Here is a 19,580-nt window from a genome sequence, read left to right as displayed (position 1 = left end):
GGGGGGGGGGGAGAGAAGAGTATTTATTTTAAGTCCTTCAGCTTTCTTGTTTGCCAAAGTTTTCATCACACGATCATCTCAGATTAGATGGGGTCTCTGCATCTGCAATTGGAACAGCCTGGACTCGTAACAACTGGAGTAGGTTGCAAAAGGACATTGAAATCACGGTTGGTGATGGAATCTAGGGTCAAGCTTCAAGAGCTTTTGATGATTGTGAAGATGTACCCTTAGGGTATTTATTTCCATGTTTATCTCCTCACTGGAAAGAAAACATTAATGGTTTAACAACTGACTGTGGTCCACATTAATTAAAAAAACAAAACAAAAAAATCTTACTTGAGTTAAGTATAAGCCACTGCCAGCATAATTTGGAAATACCTTTTTAAATGTCTCTCATGAAGTTATATTAGTATGAAATACTATGGTTCCATTCTGAAGGAATCTAATCAGAGGTGCTTGATTTCCAGAGCAATCGGGTAACCTTGAAGATGGATGTTTCACATACAGAACATTCTCATGTGATAGGTAAAGGTGGCAATAATATTAAAAAAGTGATGGAGGAAACAGGATGCCATATCCATTTTCCAGACTCAAATAGGAATAATCAAGCAGAAAAAAGCAACCAAGTAAGTATTTTATATTTTAACTAATTTATACTGTTAATGTCTGAGAATATAAACATTTCTAAACTTCTCTTGTTGATTTGGGGTTTGGGGGATGGGCGAGTTAAAGTTCATTGAGATAGATTTTTTGGGATATTTCCCTTCTGTAGAAAGCACAGTACTTCCTAAATGATCAAAATATCTATAAACAGATGGAAACAATTTATGATGGCTCATGAATCATTTTAATTTTTTTATTAAAATTATTTTGAGCAAACAGAAGTCAACAACTTAGTGTGAACATTATGATAGACAGGCAGTGCAAACAGCAAAGCCTTTAACTTTTTTTTAATCTGTTCAACATCTGGCTTAATGATTGATAAATTTTTGGTAGTTTTGGCTCATGGCATAACTTATTTGAAAATTAAAGTTAGTGGCAAACTAACAAAAATGAATGTCCTGTTATAACAGTTCAACTTTATTAGAATAAGTCATTGAACCTACCCTTGCTACTGGAGCAAGTCCAGCGAAGGGCTACAAAGATGATTAGGGGATTGGAGCATCTCTCTTATGAGGAAAGACTGAGAGAGCTGGGCCTGTTTAGCCTGGAGAAGAGAAGGCTGAGAGGAGATCTTATCAATGTGTACAAGTATCTGAAGGGAGGGTGTCGAGAGGATGGGACCAGTCTCTTTTCAGTGGTGCCCAGCGACAGGACGCGAGGCAATGGGCACAAACTGAAACACAGACGCTTCCATCTGAACATGAGGAAAAACTTCTTCACTGTGAGGGTGACAGAGCACTGGAACAGGTTGCCCAGAGAGGTTGTGGAGTCTCCTCTGGAGATATTCAAAATCCGCCTGGACGCGATCCTGTGCAACATGTTCTAGGTGACCCTGCTTGAGCAGGGGGGTTGGACTAGATGATCTCCAGAGGTCCCTCCCAACCTCAACCATTCTGTGTAACCTGAATTGTGAGTCTTCTGTAATGCCAGTGTTAGTGAAAAGCTTAATTTCATGTCTTTCATCATTGTACTTAAATCCCTATTGTGTTTCCTAGCGGCTGCTCAGCAAAACACAGTAATTTCAAAACATTCAAGAAAACATGCATGTGTTGAGTATTAGCATTGAGCACATGTATATAGTAGTAATTTAATTATTTGATCCAAACAGCTGTATTGATAGCTTGATATATTAATTACTTTTAGTTGCTTAAGCTTATTTACCCTAAGGTACTAGGATATTCGAAGATGCATTATTTAATGGATTTATTTTCAGCTACTGTTTAGAAAATGCTTAAGATGACACCAGTATTTATTTTTATTTTTATATATATATATATATTTTTTTTTTTTTTAAAGAAAACACAGGTACTTGAATAACTTTCCAAATGCTTTATTTGAGAACTTGATGCTATGTTTTGTGTATTCTTGCCCTTTCAGGTGTCTATTGCAGGACAGCCAGCTGGAGTGGAGTCTGCAAGAGTTAGAATACGGGTAATAGACTATTTCAGTATAGTGTTCCTTTGAAAACACCTGAAAGGGACAAAATTACAGTCTGTTTTTGAGAACCCTAGGGTTGTCAGGCTCTGTTTTGAGATCAGAAATACATGAAAAATGTGAGTATCGATATGAGTAGAATGCAAAGGGTATTATAAAAACAGTGATTCACATTCTGGCCAGGTTTCTAACTAGCCCTAGGTGGATCTCGAACACAGAGTCTACGAGATATAAAGTATCCCATACGATATTTAAAAATGCATCTTAATTTACCCTCCACAAATTGTCTGTAGAAGCTCCAGCATCCTATGTGAAGCTTGGCTTTGCAGAGACAATTGGTGTCTTTTATTTTAACCATTTCATGTATAATTTGTGTAAATAATTTGGTGGAATTCAGTTTCATTCTGTATTCACTTGTGCTCTTTTATCTTCACCTTCTAGTTTTGATTTGTATATGTATTTTGGTATAGTTAGTAATAAATTAATAAATTCTGAAAACTTTTTCACAACTGTCGTGGTGAAGTATGTCATTCACACAACATTAGTCTGACAGTTAGAAAAGAAGCTGATGTTATGTAGCTTTGTAGCAGACTTCAGAGCTCCAGTTCATTCACGACAGAAGGAATTCTTTATGAATGTTTACAAATATTGCCTCTAGTTTTAGGTCTTCATGGATGAATACAGAAAAATAATCCGGCTTTATTGTTCCTGCATAATTGCAAACGAAGCCGGTAACCTGGAACAAACAAACAAAACCTTTCTTGTGTCCCAGGGAGAACGCGGCGCCTTTTTCCAACTGAAGATATTATGCCTTTTTTAATAAATGAACCCTGGGTAGAAAGTAATCTCAATTGAATCATCACTGACCAATGAGTCAGTAATAAAATTGTAGTAATTTTAGTGAGTATGATTTAGGTTTTCAATATTTGCTCTTCAATCTTGTTCTAGGAGCTGCTTCCATTGGTACTCATGTTTGAATTGCCTATTGCTGGAATTCTCCAACCAATCCCAGATCCTAATTCTCCCACAATTCAGCATATATCTCAGACTTATAATATATCCGTTTCCTTTAAACAACGCTCTCGAATGTATGGTGCTACGGTCATTGTCAGAGGGTCACAAAATAACGCTAGTGCTGTGAAGGTAATGAATCTTCTTAAGTAGGCTTCTACATGTTGTAAATGTAGTCATAATTTAGATACTTAAGCACTATATTACTGTTACATCCTGCTTCAACAGTACATGTTATTATTGTATAATTGCTCTTAAAGTCTGAAAGTACTAATTTAAAAAAAACAAAACACTTAACTGTATGTGATGTGTATAAATGGTAGGAAATGATTTTAAGTTTAGTATCTAATGTGGTTTGTGTTAAGCTTTTAATCTATTTTTAATCTAATGCATGCCTGCCGGGTTTCCAGCAATTCTGGAGTATGTCCTAATATTACCCCCCCCCCCAAAAAACCCCTTCCCCTCCTCCCCCCAACCCCCCACCAAAAAAACCTGAAGTTCTACACACTTCAGTCATCTCAAAACATTCAGTCAAATATATAAACTTAAAATTTGTCTTAACAGTCAATAAAACTAGTCTTGCAGAACCACGATTGGAAAAATAATTTTACTTTCAAGTAAAGGAACTGCCATAAGCCTATTTATCTTTATTAAAATAATCTTCTTTGTTAACAACTGGCAATGCAACAGAAGAAAAGATATGGTCTTAAATGGATGTATCTCAAGCCAGTAAGAATATTTTTAGGCCAGAAGTGAAGGGCAAACTTTGCAAGTATACCTACCCCAATAAATCTCTATTGACTTTCTTACCACTATATGTAAGCACAGAAGTTCCATCAGGACCAAACCATTAGATGTCATCTTACTGCCTTTCATGATGGCAATTACATGCTACATTTATTCATTAAGTGGAAATAGTGGGTGAAGTTTAGTCTACCTCTTGCCCTAGTACAAATTAAGCAAGTTTTTAAACAAAACAGAATTTTCTTTATCTTGAGTGTGAAATGCATGATGACTAAAGCCAACAATCTGAACTGTTGTTTTATGTGCCTCTGAGCGCTATTGCACTGTTTTCTATAATGCCCTTTTCTTCCTTTGCAGGAGGGAACAGCCATGCTTTTGGAGCACCTAGCTGGGAGTTTGGCCTCTGCCATCCCTGTGAGCACACAGCTGGACATTGCAGCGCAGCATCATCTCTTTATGATGGGTCGAAACGGCAGTAACATCAAACATATCATGCAGAGGACTGGTGCTCAGATCCACTTCCCTGACCCTAGTAATCCACAGAAGAAATCCACTGTCTACCTCCAGGGCACAATTGAGTCTGTCTGTCTTGCCAGACAATATCTCATGGTAAATATTTTCAGTGAATGTGCTTGAAAAGTGACAGATAACAGAAAACATGCTCATTCTGTGCGTATTTATTGGTCAAATGTAAAGTAGCTTTGGAGGAGAAGGATTACTGCTTACATTACGAAATGTTGATTCAGTTGAGTGCTCTAATTTTGACAGTGTTTTGTGAGCTTTCATCAGTTGAAGTTATCTTTATCTACGTGATCTGTGGTATCATGATTTAAAAAAATACCTTGCCAATATAAATGCAGGATAAGCAATTTAAATTAATGATAATGATGTGCTCCTGATTAGGCAGGTATTTGGGAAAGATGCTCTATTTTTTTTTTTTTCCTTTAGCCAACTGCCCTTTTCCTTATTTGTCAGGTAAGCTGTTTGTGGGAGGAAGTGGCAGGAATTCCTTAGTTCTTTTGTAGGTGAGATTTAAAGGAAATAGGGGAACCACAGGAGACATTTACTTATTCCCCAGTGTCCTGCGTTTTCTTTCACTATAGCAGCAGTACTATAGCCCTTTTATCACTTATACAGGTTTTTGTTACATGGATTTTTAAACCTAACAGAAGCCTTTAGGCATTGTGACAGTACTAATGCTTGTAGCTGTTTTTTGTTCGTTTGTTTTGTTAACGTACATGTTTATGAACAATACGTGGGAGGATTGGACTCAATTTTTATTCAAAGCTGTTAACAGTATAAAACATATCAGAAAGTTCTAAAAGTCCAGATCTCTGCTATGCTACACTATGCCTTGCTGCATAGGGGAAAACAGAAATGCAATGCCTTTCTATTTATACAGCTATATTCATGATTATTATATTCTAGGATATTGTTTGTAAATACTAAGAAATATTCTGTGCATTTCCTTGCTGAGCTTCAGATAGTGTTCTTAGGTAGGTTATTGAAGTAGAAGGAAATGCAAACTAGATACTATGCAAACATGAAAATACCGCTTTACTATAGTAAACTCATAATTATGCAAATGCCATTTTTGAGATAATAGTTTGATTTGGTAATTACAAACACAAGTACAATATCGTATCATTCCAAATTGTACCCAGTATATAACCCTCTAAGAAATATTGACTTAAGTCCATGAGTAAGTTGAGATGTAATCTGTTTCAAGTCACAAGATTACATGTCCTGAAACTATTGTTGATGTTTCTAGTTTTGTGGATAAAAAGATTTAAAAGCAAATTTTGCAAAAGCAGTGTATATGTATTTTAAAACACTAAAAATTTGAAAAGCTGAGGTAAGGAACAACTTAACCAGGTAAAACTTACCTCCAGTTTCTAACTTAGTAAAAACAGTACTTTTCAGTTTCAGATAAAAACATTTAAATATGCCAGCTATGCTGATAACTACGTTGGGATAGATAGCTGCATTCATTCTCAAGGTCTTTTGAAGCAAATTTCAGTTGATTGTTTTCTTTGGCGTTGTTCGGCGGAAGCAGATTTTTGTATTTTTGAGAAACTCCCTGCAAAGTGTGACTGCGTAATAGCATTCAAGCCATGGTCACATCTATCATTGGCTCCTTCCAACTGTTTTGATTCAGTCAAAATAACAGCTGTTATTGTTTCACAGCTAGGCAGTAGAGCTGTCCTGGGGAATAAACGATGTGACTGGAGAAAAAAAAAAAGGGCAACTTGATCTTTGCAAAGCTCCTTAGAAATAATTCTCTAGAAGCATCTGAGCGTCACTGATTAGAAAAGAAACATTGCAATCTCCTTCTGAACTACTAAATTCTTATTTGCATGTTATTCTGTAATTGTCATGAGACTAGTATTTGAGGCAGAGTTGACAATATCAACAAAGCATGATGCAATGCATAAATTGCATACATTCTAATAACATACGTATAATGTATTGGTATTATCTTTAAGAATTATTTAGCATATATCTCAATAAAAATATTAATATAAGCTAGTAAATAAGTTCTTTAAGAAGGTCATGAGTTCTGTGATGTATAAATTGAATATATCCCTCATCTCTGACAAGTGTTGCACATCTCAGATGGTTTCTAATCATAAGTATGTTGCTTGAAAGAATATACTCAATGTGGAGGTAAAGCCAATATCCCCAACAGTGATTAGGGCAAACTGTAAAGGGAAGAAAGAACATACAATGATTTCAAAATACTTTTCTGAGCGAGCATGTTTGGGGGCTTTTTAAAAATGTCAATAAATAAAATGGCTTCTATGGCTTCCTGTCATCCCAGCCCTTTGGTTTTAGCCATATCTTGGTAATCACTAAAAATAGACAGGCACTTAATTTTTGTCAGTCTTGCATGTAATAATGTGGGCCGTGCTAGGTTTAATTACAGAAGACGTATTTAAAACTTAGTTTTGTTCATTTACTCTCTGTCAAAGGACACTGAGTCTGTATCTCCTAATTAATACTGGCTTCAGATTGTGAATATATTTGTTTCTGCTCCCCCCCAACACCATCATGCAGGTGCTCTAAGCATGCAATAACAAAACCGTAGTGCAAAAACCCAACCATTTGATATGCTTATGAAACCAGACTTCCATATTTCAAAGTTTCCATTTTTCCTGTGTTGTTTGTTAATCTTTAGTATGTTTTTGTTCCGTAGGCTTTCAGTGAGACCTATTGATAATTTTTTTTAAAATAACTAACTACTTTACAAAAACATTTGGAAAATCCAGGTACAAAATTTCCTCAGTGGTTCTGTTATAGTAGAACTCTTTATTGTGGGGCTATTGATTTCAGTGTGTTATTTAATCCTTATTCAGAATTCTGTTTTCTTCAGCCAAGTTCACTTTATGTAGTTAAGCTGTGTTCTTCAGTCTTCCCAAGCCAAAACCATAAGATAATTTTTGACTTAAGGAAAAAGTAAAGCTAATTTAACTAATAATTTTATGTTCCGGAAGTACTCTGTAGCTACAGATGTTGCTATCTGAATATATAAAGTTATATTTAACTAGAAATCTGAAGAATATACTGATCTGCTACTTTTCAACTGTAATTTTGTGTCATTTTTCTAATACATGCAATATTGTGCTTAGTTTATAGTGAATTTATATTCAGAATAAGTAGGATTTTTTTCCACTAATTTTGTACACTGTATTTCTGTTATGAAAACTAGCAATCTAATAATCCCTCTATCATTTGAGCACTTTTTTTTTTTTTTTAACTTAAAAAGGTTAGTATTTCAAAGATTTTGGTCATGGAATGTATTTCACCTGAAAATGCTGATGTAGCTGCAGAGGACAGGCAAAAAGAAAGGTGAAAGTTAATTCTTAGACAATAGTGACTTACAGAGATTTTTTTTGAGATTTATTTTTTTCCAAAATCTAATGTGGACCATTTGAGTATATGTGAGTCTTACTATCTCCTCTTGTCAACATTTTGTTCTGATTCAATAGATAATAGTTGCTTCTGAAACTGAATCCTCTTGGCACCTCTAATCTTGCATAGATAGATAATGCAAGGCAAGTATGCACTGATTGGAATGTCAAAATATCCAGCAAATCATCTCACCCTCACTTTGCCAAGCTGTCAGTTCAGAATTCCAGGGCAGAAAAGATATTCTTATGAACACAGAAATTGCTTTACTTTAATCCCTCTTACTTTGTTCTGAACTTTTTATATCATGATGTACAGGTATGCAATCTGTATACTTCGGTTTAATGCCAACATTTATGTGGGACAAGGATAGGTTGAATTGTATGAATTTTTGCACCTGTCTTTTCAGGGTTGCCTTCCTCTTGTGCTGATGTTTGATATGAAGGAAGAAATTGAAGTAGAACCACAGTTTATAACACAGCTAATGGAGCAGTTAGACGTCTTCATAAGCATTAAGCCAAAGCCAAAGCAACCAAGCAAGGTTGGTGAAAAGCTAATGTATTCCTCTTAGGTTTCAATAATGCTCTTCAGAAGTGAGGAGTTGACATGTCTGCTCTTCCCCCCTCCTGTAATGTATCAGAAACTTGTAAAGAATATGTATATATATACACACACTGCTTGAAATATATCAATTTAAATTTTACAGCAGTTGTCCTTAATGGCAGTTTGGCTTTTTCATTAAATATTTGACAAAACAAAGATTAGCTTTTGTATGGAAGATACTGGTAATGGAAAAAAAAAAAAAAGAGATGATGAACAAATTGTCTCTTATCTAAACTACCCTTGATTTGGGATTTTAAAGAATTGTTTTAAGTTGCATCTTTTGCATAATTTCAGTGCTTTTTAGCAATCAAAAACACCCAGTAAATAGAACTATGAGAAAAGTCCATCTGCTACAAAGAATGTTAAAATAAAAACATGAGAACTAGAATTAAAAGTACTTATAAGGACAAATGTTCATTTAAAAACATAAATTTGAACATGCCCAGTAAGAGACTGCCAGTTATCTGCATTATTATATATAATGACATAACAAACATAAATTTCAAAATACCAAGTGCCTATACCATTGTGTCAGCAATGTAGCTTCTCTATGTAGAGAGATCTAAAATCAATACAAGGAAAAAAAAATTATATTTTTATAATATAAATTCTCAGGTACTTATGATTTTGTTCTCAGGCAGCTATGAGTGTAATAGCATTCATATGAACAATTTTTTTTCCATGTGGTGTTATAGACCTCCGATAGAAAAAGATAAGTCTTCAACAGTTGGCTGACTTCTCTAGATCTTGGGGCACTTAAGATTTGGTAGTAACTAGCAAAGTGCTACTTTTTGCCATTATTCTAGTAGTAATATGTTTTTCTTGGAAGGGAGTTTCATCATTCCCTTTGTTATAAGGTTAGGGATTTTGTGTTCACTTTATCAAGGACGCTGAATTCGAGTAGTTGCACTACTATCTCGCAGATAGCCATGAGGTAGTAGTAAGCGTTGTGTGTGTTGCAGGTCCATGTCATGTAGTTGTGTTGGTCATTGGTTTTCCTCTTTTTTTTCCCCTTCTCTCTCCACAGTCTGTGATTGTAAAAAGTGTTGAACGAAATGCCTTAAACATGTACGAGGCACGGAAATGTCTCCTAGGACTTGAAAGTAGTGGAGTCACCATAGCATCAAATCCCTCTACTGTCTCATGCCCTGTTGGTCTGTCTTGTCCTGGTTTGGATATCTTGTCTTCAGCAGGACTAGGACTCACTGGACTTGGTATATATGCTTATTTATTTATTCTGATATATGAAACTTAATTTACTAGTACAAAAAAAAGCCAATATTTTTGGATAACATAGTGTTAAAGCATTAGAAGATTCAAATTGTTGTAACGCTTCATCCAAGGCTTTAGTAATCAGTGGCAGGGATTGTCTCTGTGTAGAAGATTGTCTGGAAGCTTGAAACCCACGTTATCTATAGCTCAGCAGAAAGTGAAAGGGAGAGAAATACCGGTGAGATAGGACGTTGCTCAAAGCTTTCAGAGGAATCTTTTTCAAGTGAAATCTTTCCTTGGCAATACTATGGTGTCTCAGGTTGTCCTGAATTTGTGTATGTACATTAGCGTGTCAACAATAACTTGAAAGTTAACATAGCTGATAGCACGTTTCAGCTCTAGCTATATTTCACTGTAATATTGTGTGATGCGTATGCTATTAGTTTTTAGATCTTAGTTACCATTATAAAAGGTAGAACAGGAATGTTTAAGCTTTCTCTTTTACGTAATTTTATAGAAGAAATATGCATCATGCCAACTGGAATTACCATTTTATTTTCAAGCTCTGCAAATATTTGATTACCAAAAATTGAGCAGTCCTTGAAGAAGTTAGTGACAGATCTTGACTTTTGCTCCTGAAATTCAGGGCTGTTGTGTAACCACCTTGCTCCCTTGCAACCTGCTATCCAGGAATGCTTTATAGTTCCATGTCAGATTATTTGGGTGTTGCATGGGGACAGGTGTTTGTGCCACCTGCCAGCATTTTTTTTGTGCTCTGCTTATCATCCTTGTCATGCCTGTTCTTCAGGGCTTCTTTTTTGTGGTTTTCCCTCCCCCCACCTGCCTTTTTTTAGAGTAAAGAGTGATGAACGGGCTCATGAATGCTCATAAATGAGGAGCTGGTTTGAGGGAATGCTTTGGGAATAAGCAATGCATTTGGAGGATGACTTGTAATCAGTGCTGAAGGTGGAAAAAGAATTGGTTCTTAGTGAGGAAGTGGTGGTTCATCCATACGAGCCTCTGAGGAAAAGAGAATTGTCTGAAATGAAAGCAAGGTTGTGAAGTGTAGTTGCTTTCTTGTTCTTTGAGATGCTTCTTTGAAACAAATTGACAGAAGCAATGGAGAAGATGCAAAGGGGGGTGGGATTGAGAAGCAGCCAGAGGAGACTCTTTGATGTTGCAGTAGTTAAGAGTCCAGTAGATGGATATAAGGATGCTACAGTTCTTGGCTTTATGATTTCTAGTTTAAGAATCCTTCTCCTTGATGTGCTTTCCACACCAAGCTCACAGCATGTTTAATGTTAACAGTTGTTAGTGTGTTTAAAAAAAAAAAACAAAATCACATTAGTAAAATTCAGGGTTTTTTAATTAATATTTAACATTTTGTAAAAATGCTTTTCTATAAATCTTTGATAAATATCCATATGTATCTTTTTTTTTATAGGCCTTTTAGGTCCAACAGCCCTGTCAGTCAACACCTCAACTGCTCCAAACTCACTTTTGAATGCCCTTAATAGCTCTGTGAGTCCCTTACAGAGTCCAAGTTCTGGCACGCCTAGCCCTACGTTATGGGCAACATCTCTTGCTAACGCAAATGCCACAGGTTCGTGGAAGTTAAATGTAAATTAGGTGAATTGTGCAACAAAGAGTCATTAGTGACGGCTGAAACATCCAGAATCATTCATGCTTTAGACACTTAATTTCTGGGTTTATCTTCATGCAGATGAAAAAATTTCAAAATCTGAAGTTTTTAGTTAAATTATGATATAATGTGACATGCAATGTTTTGATGTGTTTTATATGGGAAACTGTGTTAACCTAATAATTATTGATAGAGCATTATACATTTGATGTGGAACTACATTGGAAATTTGTTTACTTATGTGTCAAAGCTACGTAAAGATAGAGATTTATTTAAAGTGCTAAGCATATCAGTTTGAAAAAATAAATCAGAATATGGCCAAATTTTTTGTTGTAGGTTTTTCTGCTATTCCACACCTAATGATACCATCTACTGCCCAAGCCGCTTTAACTAGTATTCTGTTATCTGGAGTACCCAGTTATAGTCAGAACACTCCCTCACCACCACCAGGCTTGACTCCTGTTGAAGTCCATGTCAACGGCATGCAATCAGAGAATAAAAAAGGATCACCTTCTTTAAATGGTCATGTAAAGGTAAGTGACATGGTCTCTGGATAACCACATCTATTTGCAATGAACCTTCTAAGAAAATCTGAAAGAAAAACCTAGTTGCATTAGTAGTGACTCTTAAAGCTACTAAGTTTAGAAATAGGATAGGAGGATTTACAAAATGCAACATAAAGAATAAAAAATGGAACATACCATATTGTTCTTCTAGATCAGAAATGAATCTCTTCTCCTGTCTGTGCAGGATAGCGAAATATTTTTCAATATTTCCTTAAATATGACAAACACTTCAGTGATTTTTTTTTTTAACCATTATTTTAGACCAATATCAAGTATGCTGCACTGTCTGCCACGTCGCTGGGAGAAAATGTGTTGAGCACAAACCACAGTGATCCATCAAGGCAGACAAATACTCATGGTGCCTCAGAACAAGTAACTGCCAAGTCAAATAGTGCAGAAGGTAAGAAAGATGCTGACATTTTATTCTTTTGCTTGGTAATGTTTGTGCAGTCTACATACAGTTTATGAAACCACAAAGTAAATTTTTTTTACCTGTGCACTGGTTGTGCAGCTGTGTTGAAGGAGAATATCACCCTATCTTATAGACCTGCTGTCAAAGAAAGTAAATAAAAGCTGTACTATTTGAGCTATACTGGTGTGACTAAAAAACCTTGATACAAGCACATTTGTATCGTTTATTTGTTCTTTTATGGAATGGGAAAATAATCTATGACAATTTTATTATGTTTTATAGCTTAACCTCATTGCTAAAAAGAATCTCTGATGGTTTAAGCTGTTGTATTTTTGCCTTTTATGAAAGGAAAGGATTAATGCCTTTGAGAAAGTTACTCTGACAAACTTGTGTGGGGATCAAACCTAGATGTCACTGATGAATTTTATTTGCATGTTTTACACCAACATTTTGATTAGTTCCTTTAGCTCCTACAAAGCAGCATACTCAACTGTTTCTGTCGTTCTTGGTGGGAGGGAAAGCCAGTTCCTTTTCAAACTTGAACAAATACATGTAAAGGCCATGTTTCCTATGCAAATACCGACTTCAGCAAGGAAAGGATCTTTTTTTAAGGCTTGTGGGCATCTTGAATCCTGACCTGAATAAAAGGTACATTGCTCAATTTAAGTGATAAGTATTTGCAAAAATGTATTCCAAAGATATTAGAGCATTTTAACGGAGAGGTTTTATTCCAGCCCAAGACTATGAGTGCCCAGTAAGGTTTATTAAAGCAGGATACCAAAGCAAAATCATTTGAAATAGTCACTTCAGATTGTGAATCTTTAGACTTGGTATTAGCTATTACCTGGCTTTTGCTTTAAAAATAAACATGGACTTGTAAAATGCAGTAGATGTGCTGCATGAGTTATTGATGCATTTTTTTGTGTGTGTGAAATTAATTTCTGACTTTAATTTTGAACAAGCTAGTCTGCCTGAAGGCTAGACTGACTCTAAAGGAGAGACAGCAGGTTTTGTTTAACAATAGTGATTCATGTAGGAAGTGCACTGGAATACGAAGTTCCCTTCCCCCCTGCCCCCTTCTCTTTCTTGGCCTTGTAGGTTGCAACGATGCTTTTGTAGAAGTGGGCATGCCGAGAAGTCCATCACATTCAGCAAATACCAGTGACCTGAAGCAGATGATGAGTTCTTCCAAACAAGCCTGTTCGAAGAGGCAAACAGTGGAATTGTTGCACGGCACCAAAAACTCTCATTTACAGTATGTTAAATGGGCAAATATAAATTAATGGAACTTTCAACATAAAATAATACTTAACATGTTTTTGTAGGTAGAATGGATGGTTCAGTTGTTAGATATTCATAGTACTGAATTAAATTGGACTTGATATTTTAAATCACATTAAGTTAACTATACCCTCCAGTTTGTCATTCATTTGTTAACTTTGTACATTCTAAGAATTTTTCACTTTTGTACACTTATTGAAAGAAGAGAAATGCTTTTCCTTTCCCAGAAGAGGTTGGTTTTTTTCTTCCCCAGAGGAATTTTGTTGCCTATTTCTGTAGGATTTATTTTTACGCTTTTCCTATTTTAATGATTGCTTAACTGCCAGCCTTTTTGCTTTTGTATATACGTACATACCTGGGGGGAGTGGGTAGTATATGTATAATACACACTTGAGGCTGTGATATTCAGGACATAACATGTTCTAAAAACACACGAGGTTCCTCCAACCCAAGGGAAAGGCTCTTTTGAGTCATAATATATCTTGGCAATACAGGTTTTGTTCTTAACATGCTATTTTGTTCAATGTTCAATCTACTTTAAGTAGTGTTTTCACTATTCCTTTTGCAGATAGTTTATCATAACTGTTTTGTGACATTGTATTTTCTCTTACCTAACTTATTTTCAATGTTAAAGCTGTAACACATTTCATTAATTCTGTTTCCATAGTTTAGAAATCCAAGGATTCTTGCTAACCAAACTCTCTTGGTTTTTTTGTTGTGGATTTAGCGCTCAAAGTTTCTTTAGGAAATTTTTTCTTTTTTTTTCTGGGGTAGTCTGTAGCATCTAAAATATGATTACTTCTCTTTGCTTTGAGGTAAGATTTCACACGCCTTCTCTAGAGCAGGGATAAGATAAATCTGATTTTTTAGAAAGAAAAGATTTCAATAAGAGGCGCTTCTGTGGGACTGGAAACACTAAAGCTTTATAAACAAGTAGGATCAATGCTACCTTTCTCAGTCCTCATTACATTTCTCTTTATCCTACTACTTTCAGTCTTTTAGAACTGCTGAGCAGCTGGCCTAAGTAGGGCTAAATAAGTAACGCTATTTAGTGATTGCAGGTGATAATTCCCGATCCTGGAAAGCTCAACTATGGTTGTATTGAGACTAAACTAAACCTCATACTTGGTAATATAGGAAGCAGCAAATATGCTCTGTTTCACTGATAGAGAAACAGCTATGTATGCCAAAGGAAAGTTGAGACTCTGAAAATATTGCTAAAAACCCTGGGATGTATTTGTACTGGCTTTTCTTGAATTTGGCTGCCAAACTTTTGGGGTAAAGCTTGATTATCAAAACCCCATTGAACGTTTACTCTTTGCGAAAAGAAACACTGGAGTTAATGCTGACTTTCCTTCCGCAGTACCACCGAGAGGTTGCTCTCAGATGCAGAGCTGAGTGCCTCTGAAAGTCCCATGGCTGACAAGAAGGCTCCTGGGAGCGAGCGGGCGGCAGAGCGCGCGGCGGCTGCCCAGCAGAACTCCGAAAGAGCGCGCCTCGCTCCGCAGCCATCATATGTAAACATGCAGGTAGGTCTTCCTCAATACACCCAAATCCAGTGCAAATTTTGATAATTGCAAAATGAAATTACCAAGTAATGCAAAGGCGATTGTTGGCTAGCAGACTTACATTGACATTACGGTTGCAATAAAAGCATTTCTCAGCAAAGTAGTTCTTTTGCTTGAAGGTAAGTTTTCATGTGTTCCCCCCCCCCCCCCCCCCCCCCCCACACACACACACATTAAAGTGAAATGCTGTTGAGGTGCCTGTTCCTATAAGGTTAGATAAATTTGAATCACTTATCACAAGAGGATACAGGTGGCATACAGGAGACTTCCTTCGATCTGTTGCTTCACTCACTGACTTTGCCTTTCCCTTAGTTAGCAGATGCCTTCTGGGGGGCAGTATCTTACAGAGGGAAGAAAGTAAGGTTATATTTTTGTGTGTTCTAACTGCTGTATCATTACTAGGTATTTTTATGATATGATGCAGCAAGACCTTCTCAAATAAGTAATTAAATATGGTTACGTATTTTCATAAAATTTTTATTTAGAAGCAAAAGATATCTTTTCATTTACTTGTACTCCAAAGTACATGAAGAAAAAATAGTTTGATATTCACCAAAAGTCTTGAAGACAAAAGCCCTTTATGCTTCTGGTGGACGAAAAGAGCTGGGGAGCAAAGTAAATTTCATGGATATATTAATGTGTATGAGCACCTTGTGTGTAAAATTTTATATTATCATTGCTTCAAGAAGGGAGAATAGTGTGTACAAAAATACATTTAGGCTTTTCATAAGCAATGTCAACACAAATTTTCTCTAGCTTCAGATTCATCTGTAGGGGGGTTTACTGGAATAGCTACACTGTTTTTGCCTTACAAATATAGTTTTGTTATGAATACCCTTTCCTGTGTTCCTACTTGTTTAACTACTGTCTGCTACTGTATTACTGTGGTAATATACTACTATACTTTACACTAGCTACGACTATTACTGTAAGTCTCCCCAAAGAGAGACACCCTTTTGACTGTTTGTCAAGCGGTAGTAACAGAGTACTTTTCAGTGTCGATCTTCTGTCAGTGCTGCATGAAGTAGTTGAGCAAGTTTGTTTAAGGTTGGTGTTTTGCAGACCTTTTCCCTATCAGTGCTCTAGTTAAGTAGTGAACTTGCACTTCAGGCTAAATACTGCAGTTTTGGTGGGTTTGTATGTTTAGACTTTGCTAATCTGTGATTGAAAGAAGTGTAATTAACCTAATCAGTAACGTTTAAACTTCATCTTCCATTGTCATAGGTAGTGTGAACAGATGTTTTATTGAATTCTGTCAAAACTTACCTGTTTTTCTTTTAGAAAATAACTGTGCTGAGAATTCAACTTGAAAAAAGATTATTCAAAATAACTGTAGTGCCTAGAATTGCTGTCTAAGATGTATATTGTTACTTTAATTTGTACAGTTATTGGATGTTTTGGATGCTAAGGAGATGATGTGGGAAGATAAACTATGCTTGAAAAAATGTATTACAAAAAAAATCTGCCTAAGCAGATTCTAAATACTGCTATAACATCAATCAAATGGAGGCTAGATAGTTATTTAAAATCTTTCTTATCTAAATTTGAATGAATGCTTTAAGTAACTGTAGGCTTTCACTGGACTACTGTCACATTATTGTGCAGTACTTCATGTTTTCTCCTGGATGTATTCATTGGCTGCATTCAAAAGCTTTGTTTTTAAGAAGAGTTAATTACTGGGATGACCTTTAGTTTGAACAGTAATTAAGCCACCTTCTGCCTGTTTAATTTTTTAGGCATTTGACTATGAACAGAAGAAGCTACTAGCAACCAAAGGTATGTGGATAAACAGACTTCTGAAAAGTTTGTTAGCATACGTCACTCAACTTTCTGATGTTTCAGTTTTACAATTTGTTTTTTAGTCAAATGTAAAGCTGGTATTAAGTGAAGCATTTGTGTATTGGTTTTCACATGTTCCAAACCATTTTTAATACCAGTGTAGTATAAAATACTCATAGTGTAAACAAATTGCAGATGGGACATTCTCTGTGTAGGGGTATGTTCATATGCAAATTAACCAGGTAGTTTCAAAGATCTCCCACTTGTAATATTTGAAGTTATTTAGATACAGTTTAAATTTTAAGATGTTTGTCATATTGGCAAAATTGCTCTTCATTTCAGGATAGATTCAGTTTTGATATTGATATGGGACTGCACCATAGGTTTGGCCCTGTTAAACACTACCACCCAAAAGAAAAACAAAAATTTTCTTTTTGAAACATAGGTTTGATTCTTTTCACTACCCTGCAGCCCTAAATGGGTTAACTAACTTCCAACAAAATAAATTGCCTTAAGGGCAGGCAGGATTCAAGCTGTGTAGCAACTGGAGGTGCTCAGACCTTACTATCTGGTATGTTAATGAAGTCTGTTCTCATAGATGCCTTATGGGTTTCTTATCTCCCTACCTTTACATAGACTGACACTCACTGGTTTTTCCCTGTATGTTTTCAGCTATGTTGAAGAAGCCAGTTGTAACAGAAGTGAGAACTCCAACAAATACATGGAGTGGATTGGGGTTCTCTAAATCTATGCCTGCAGAAACTATCAAGGAACTAAGAAGAGCTAATCATGTATCATACAAGCCATCTATGACAACTACATATGAGGTATATGAAAACTGTACTGTAATGGAAATATATCTGTAGTAAATAGTTTAATTGTTTACTTCGAGAGGTGTCTATATCTTTTGTGAAAACCAGTCTTACAAATAAGATTCTTAGCTTTGTTTTTGAGGTAATAAACATTTTTATTCTGAAAAATGTTTCTTACATAATTATTAAGGCATATGGAATACATTAAGCCCAAAATGCAAAATTATATCATCTTTGTAAATCATGCTCCAAGTTTATAGAAGTGTGCTCCTGAAAATGTTTGTTTAAACAAACTTCTGATGACTTAGGGGATAAAATGATTCAATAGCTGTAGATAAGCAGTGGAAATCTGACCTAATTAAAAATATATGTGTGTGTGTGTGTGTGTGTAACAAGTAAGCTATATAATGTAGATTACTGCATAGTGATACAGTGATAGAAAAAGGAGCGGTGTCATGAGAACTTTGTGGAACCTTATGTTTCTTTCTTCTTAAAGGCATTCTGAACCTGCTTTTTAATGCATTTCCATGCTTTAATCCTTTCCAGCTTCCATGCAGACACCTTTTCCTTGATTTTTGTCCTACTTATCAAATGTAAATGGTATGGTTCTTCAGCAATGGAACTTCAGACAGCTTCTTCTCTAGGATGTACCTATCCTTTAACGCAAAAGAAGTGATAAACCACGATAAAATGTGCCTTGGTGTTCCTCACTTGATGGTTGTTAACTTTTTGAAACATTTAGTTATATATAATAGGCTCAGATACATACAGTAAGTTTGCAGTAATAACTTGGCAGGGAGGGAAGATGTACGACCAAAATCTGATCTATTGGTTTTTTGTTTGTTTTTTATGACAAATATTTCTCTATACAAATTAAGCTGGGTGTAGTTTTCTCCACATCATGATGCACTGACCTTTTCTAAAGGTCTGTAAGCAGACATATTATCCTAAGTAGGAACATTTTGTGTTTTAGTCCCCTGGAGTCAGTGCATGTACAGACCACAGCCTTAACTCTTTCCACTGAAATGATACCTCTTCAGTGTTCCTGCTTTCACTGTTTGGCATGAGCTGTTGTGGAAACATTTGCGGAAGATAAAAATCTTGGAAGACAAAAACCTTGTATCCTGCTGCTTCTGTTTGGCAGTCTTCAACTCTGTCCATTTGTATCCGAGCAATACTGTCACACTTCCTCCCTACATGGTCACTTTTGATATGACCCGTATGGGAGGTGCTGAAGGAGAGTTCTTTGAACAGAAATAATACTGGTAGTGTAGTCTAATGTTTGGGAAGCTAATTTGTAAAATAAGGTCCCTGAGAATGTCTCATCTTCATTGTAATATTTTGGTGTGCGTTCAGTTTTCCAGGAACATTGGATGACCTCTTTTGCTTCACAACTTTTAGCCATCACCTTGATCAAACAATATAGAGACCTTGTCTGTTCTTGCCTGCCCCTGCCCCTCTTTTTTTAACAGACTTGGAGGCAATCCATTCCTTTCTTCATTTGTTGAGTCATACTGACCCTAGTTCACACCTTCCTGATTTCTCCAGTGACAGGGAGCTGTTGCCTTTTTTCCTCCAATGATGTCAGTTTTTCAATACAGTAGAAAAGACTGCTACCTCCTAACTTGTGTTTTTCAACTGGAATTCGATGCAAGCAAATAGAATTAAACTACTAATTCGGTTCAGTTGTATTTAGTTCATGTATGTGTTTGGTATCAATAATGTCAATCTTTTTTGGTGTACATCCTCACAAAATTCCATGGTCATCTGCAGCTTTTTAGGGAATGCTGTTGCCTTAGTTTGGAACATTGAGTCATAGTGAGGATGAAATTTGATAATAAGTACTTTAGAGTAGTGTGTAAGAAACCATAAATTTTTTAGCAAATTCAGAAGTCATTATTGCAGAATTGTTTTAATTTTTTGTACTTGATTCAGTTTTCTTCA

At 35.8% G+C, this 19,580-nt stretch overlaps 1 protein-coding gene across 3 annotated transcripts in view; it reads left to right on the top strand.

Moving 5' to 3' along the window:
- The window catches only part of BICC1 (BicC family RNA binding protein 1), a 115,575-nt gene that overhangs the window by 85,220 nt on the left and 10,775 nt on the right, over positions 1-19,580 (top strand). For 2 of the 3 annotated variants that reach the window (XM_067299792.1, XM_067299794.1), the window contains 13 exons: positions 468-626; positions 2,041-2,094; positions 3,046-3,240; positions 4,210-4,461; positions 8,171-8,302; positions 9,392-9,578; positions 11,021-11,179; positions 11,555-11,751; positions 12,046-12,184; positions 13,295-13,451; positions 14,841-15,006; positions 16,782-16,821; positions 17,497-17,651. In XM_067299792.1, coding sequence (XP_067155893.1) covers positions 468-626; positions 2,041-2,094; positions 3,046-3,240; positions 4,210-4,461; positions 8,171-8,302; positions 9,392-9,578; positions 11,021-11,179; positions 11,555-11,751; positions 12,046-12,184; positions 13,295-13,451; positions 14,841-15,006; positions 16,782-16,821; positions 17,497-17,651 — 1,992 coding nt within the window. The remainder of the gene's footprint in view (positions 1-467; positions 627-2,040; positions 2,095-3,045; positions 3,241-4,209; positions 4,462-8,170; positions 8,303-9,391; positions 9,579-11,020; positions 11,180-11,554; positions 11,752-12,045; positions 12,185-13,294; positions 13,452-14,840; positions 15,007-16,781; positions 16,822-17,496; positions 17,652-19,580) is intronic. The other variant, XM_067299793.1, reaches the window with a different exon arrangement.

This window comes from Apteryx mantelli, chromosome 7 (genome assembly GCF_036417845.1).
Source record: "Apteryx mantelli isolate bAptMan1 chromosome 7, bAptMan1.hap1, whole genome shotgun sequence".
NCBI lineage: Eukaryota > Metazoa > Chordata > Aves > Apterygiformes > Apterygidae > Apteryx > Apteryx mantelli.
Note: the sequence above shows the minus strand (reverse complement) of the source record. Positions and strands in the feature narration are given on the sequence as shown.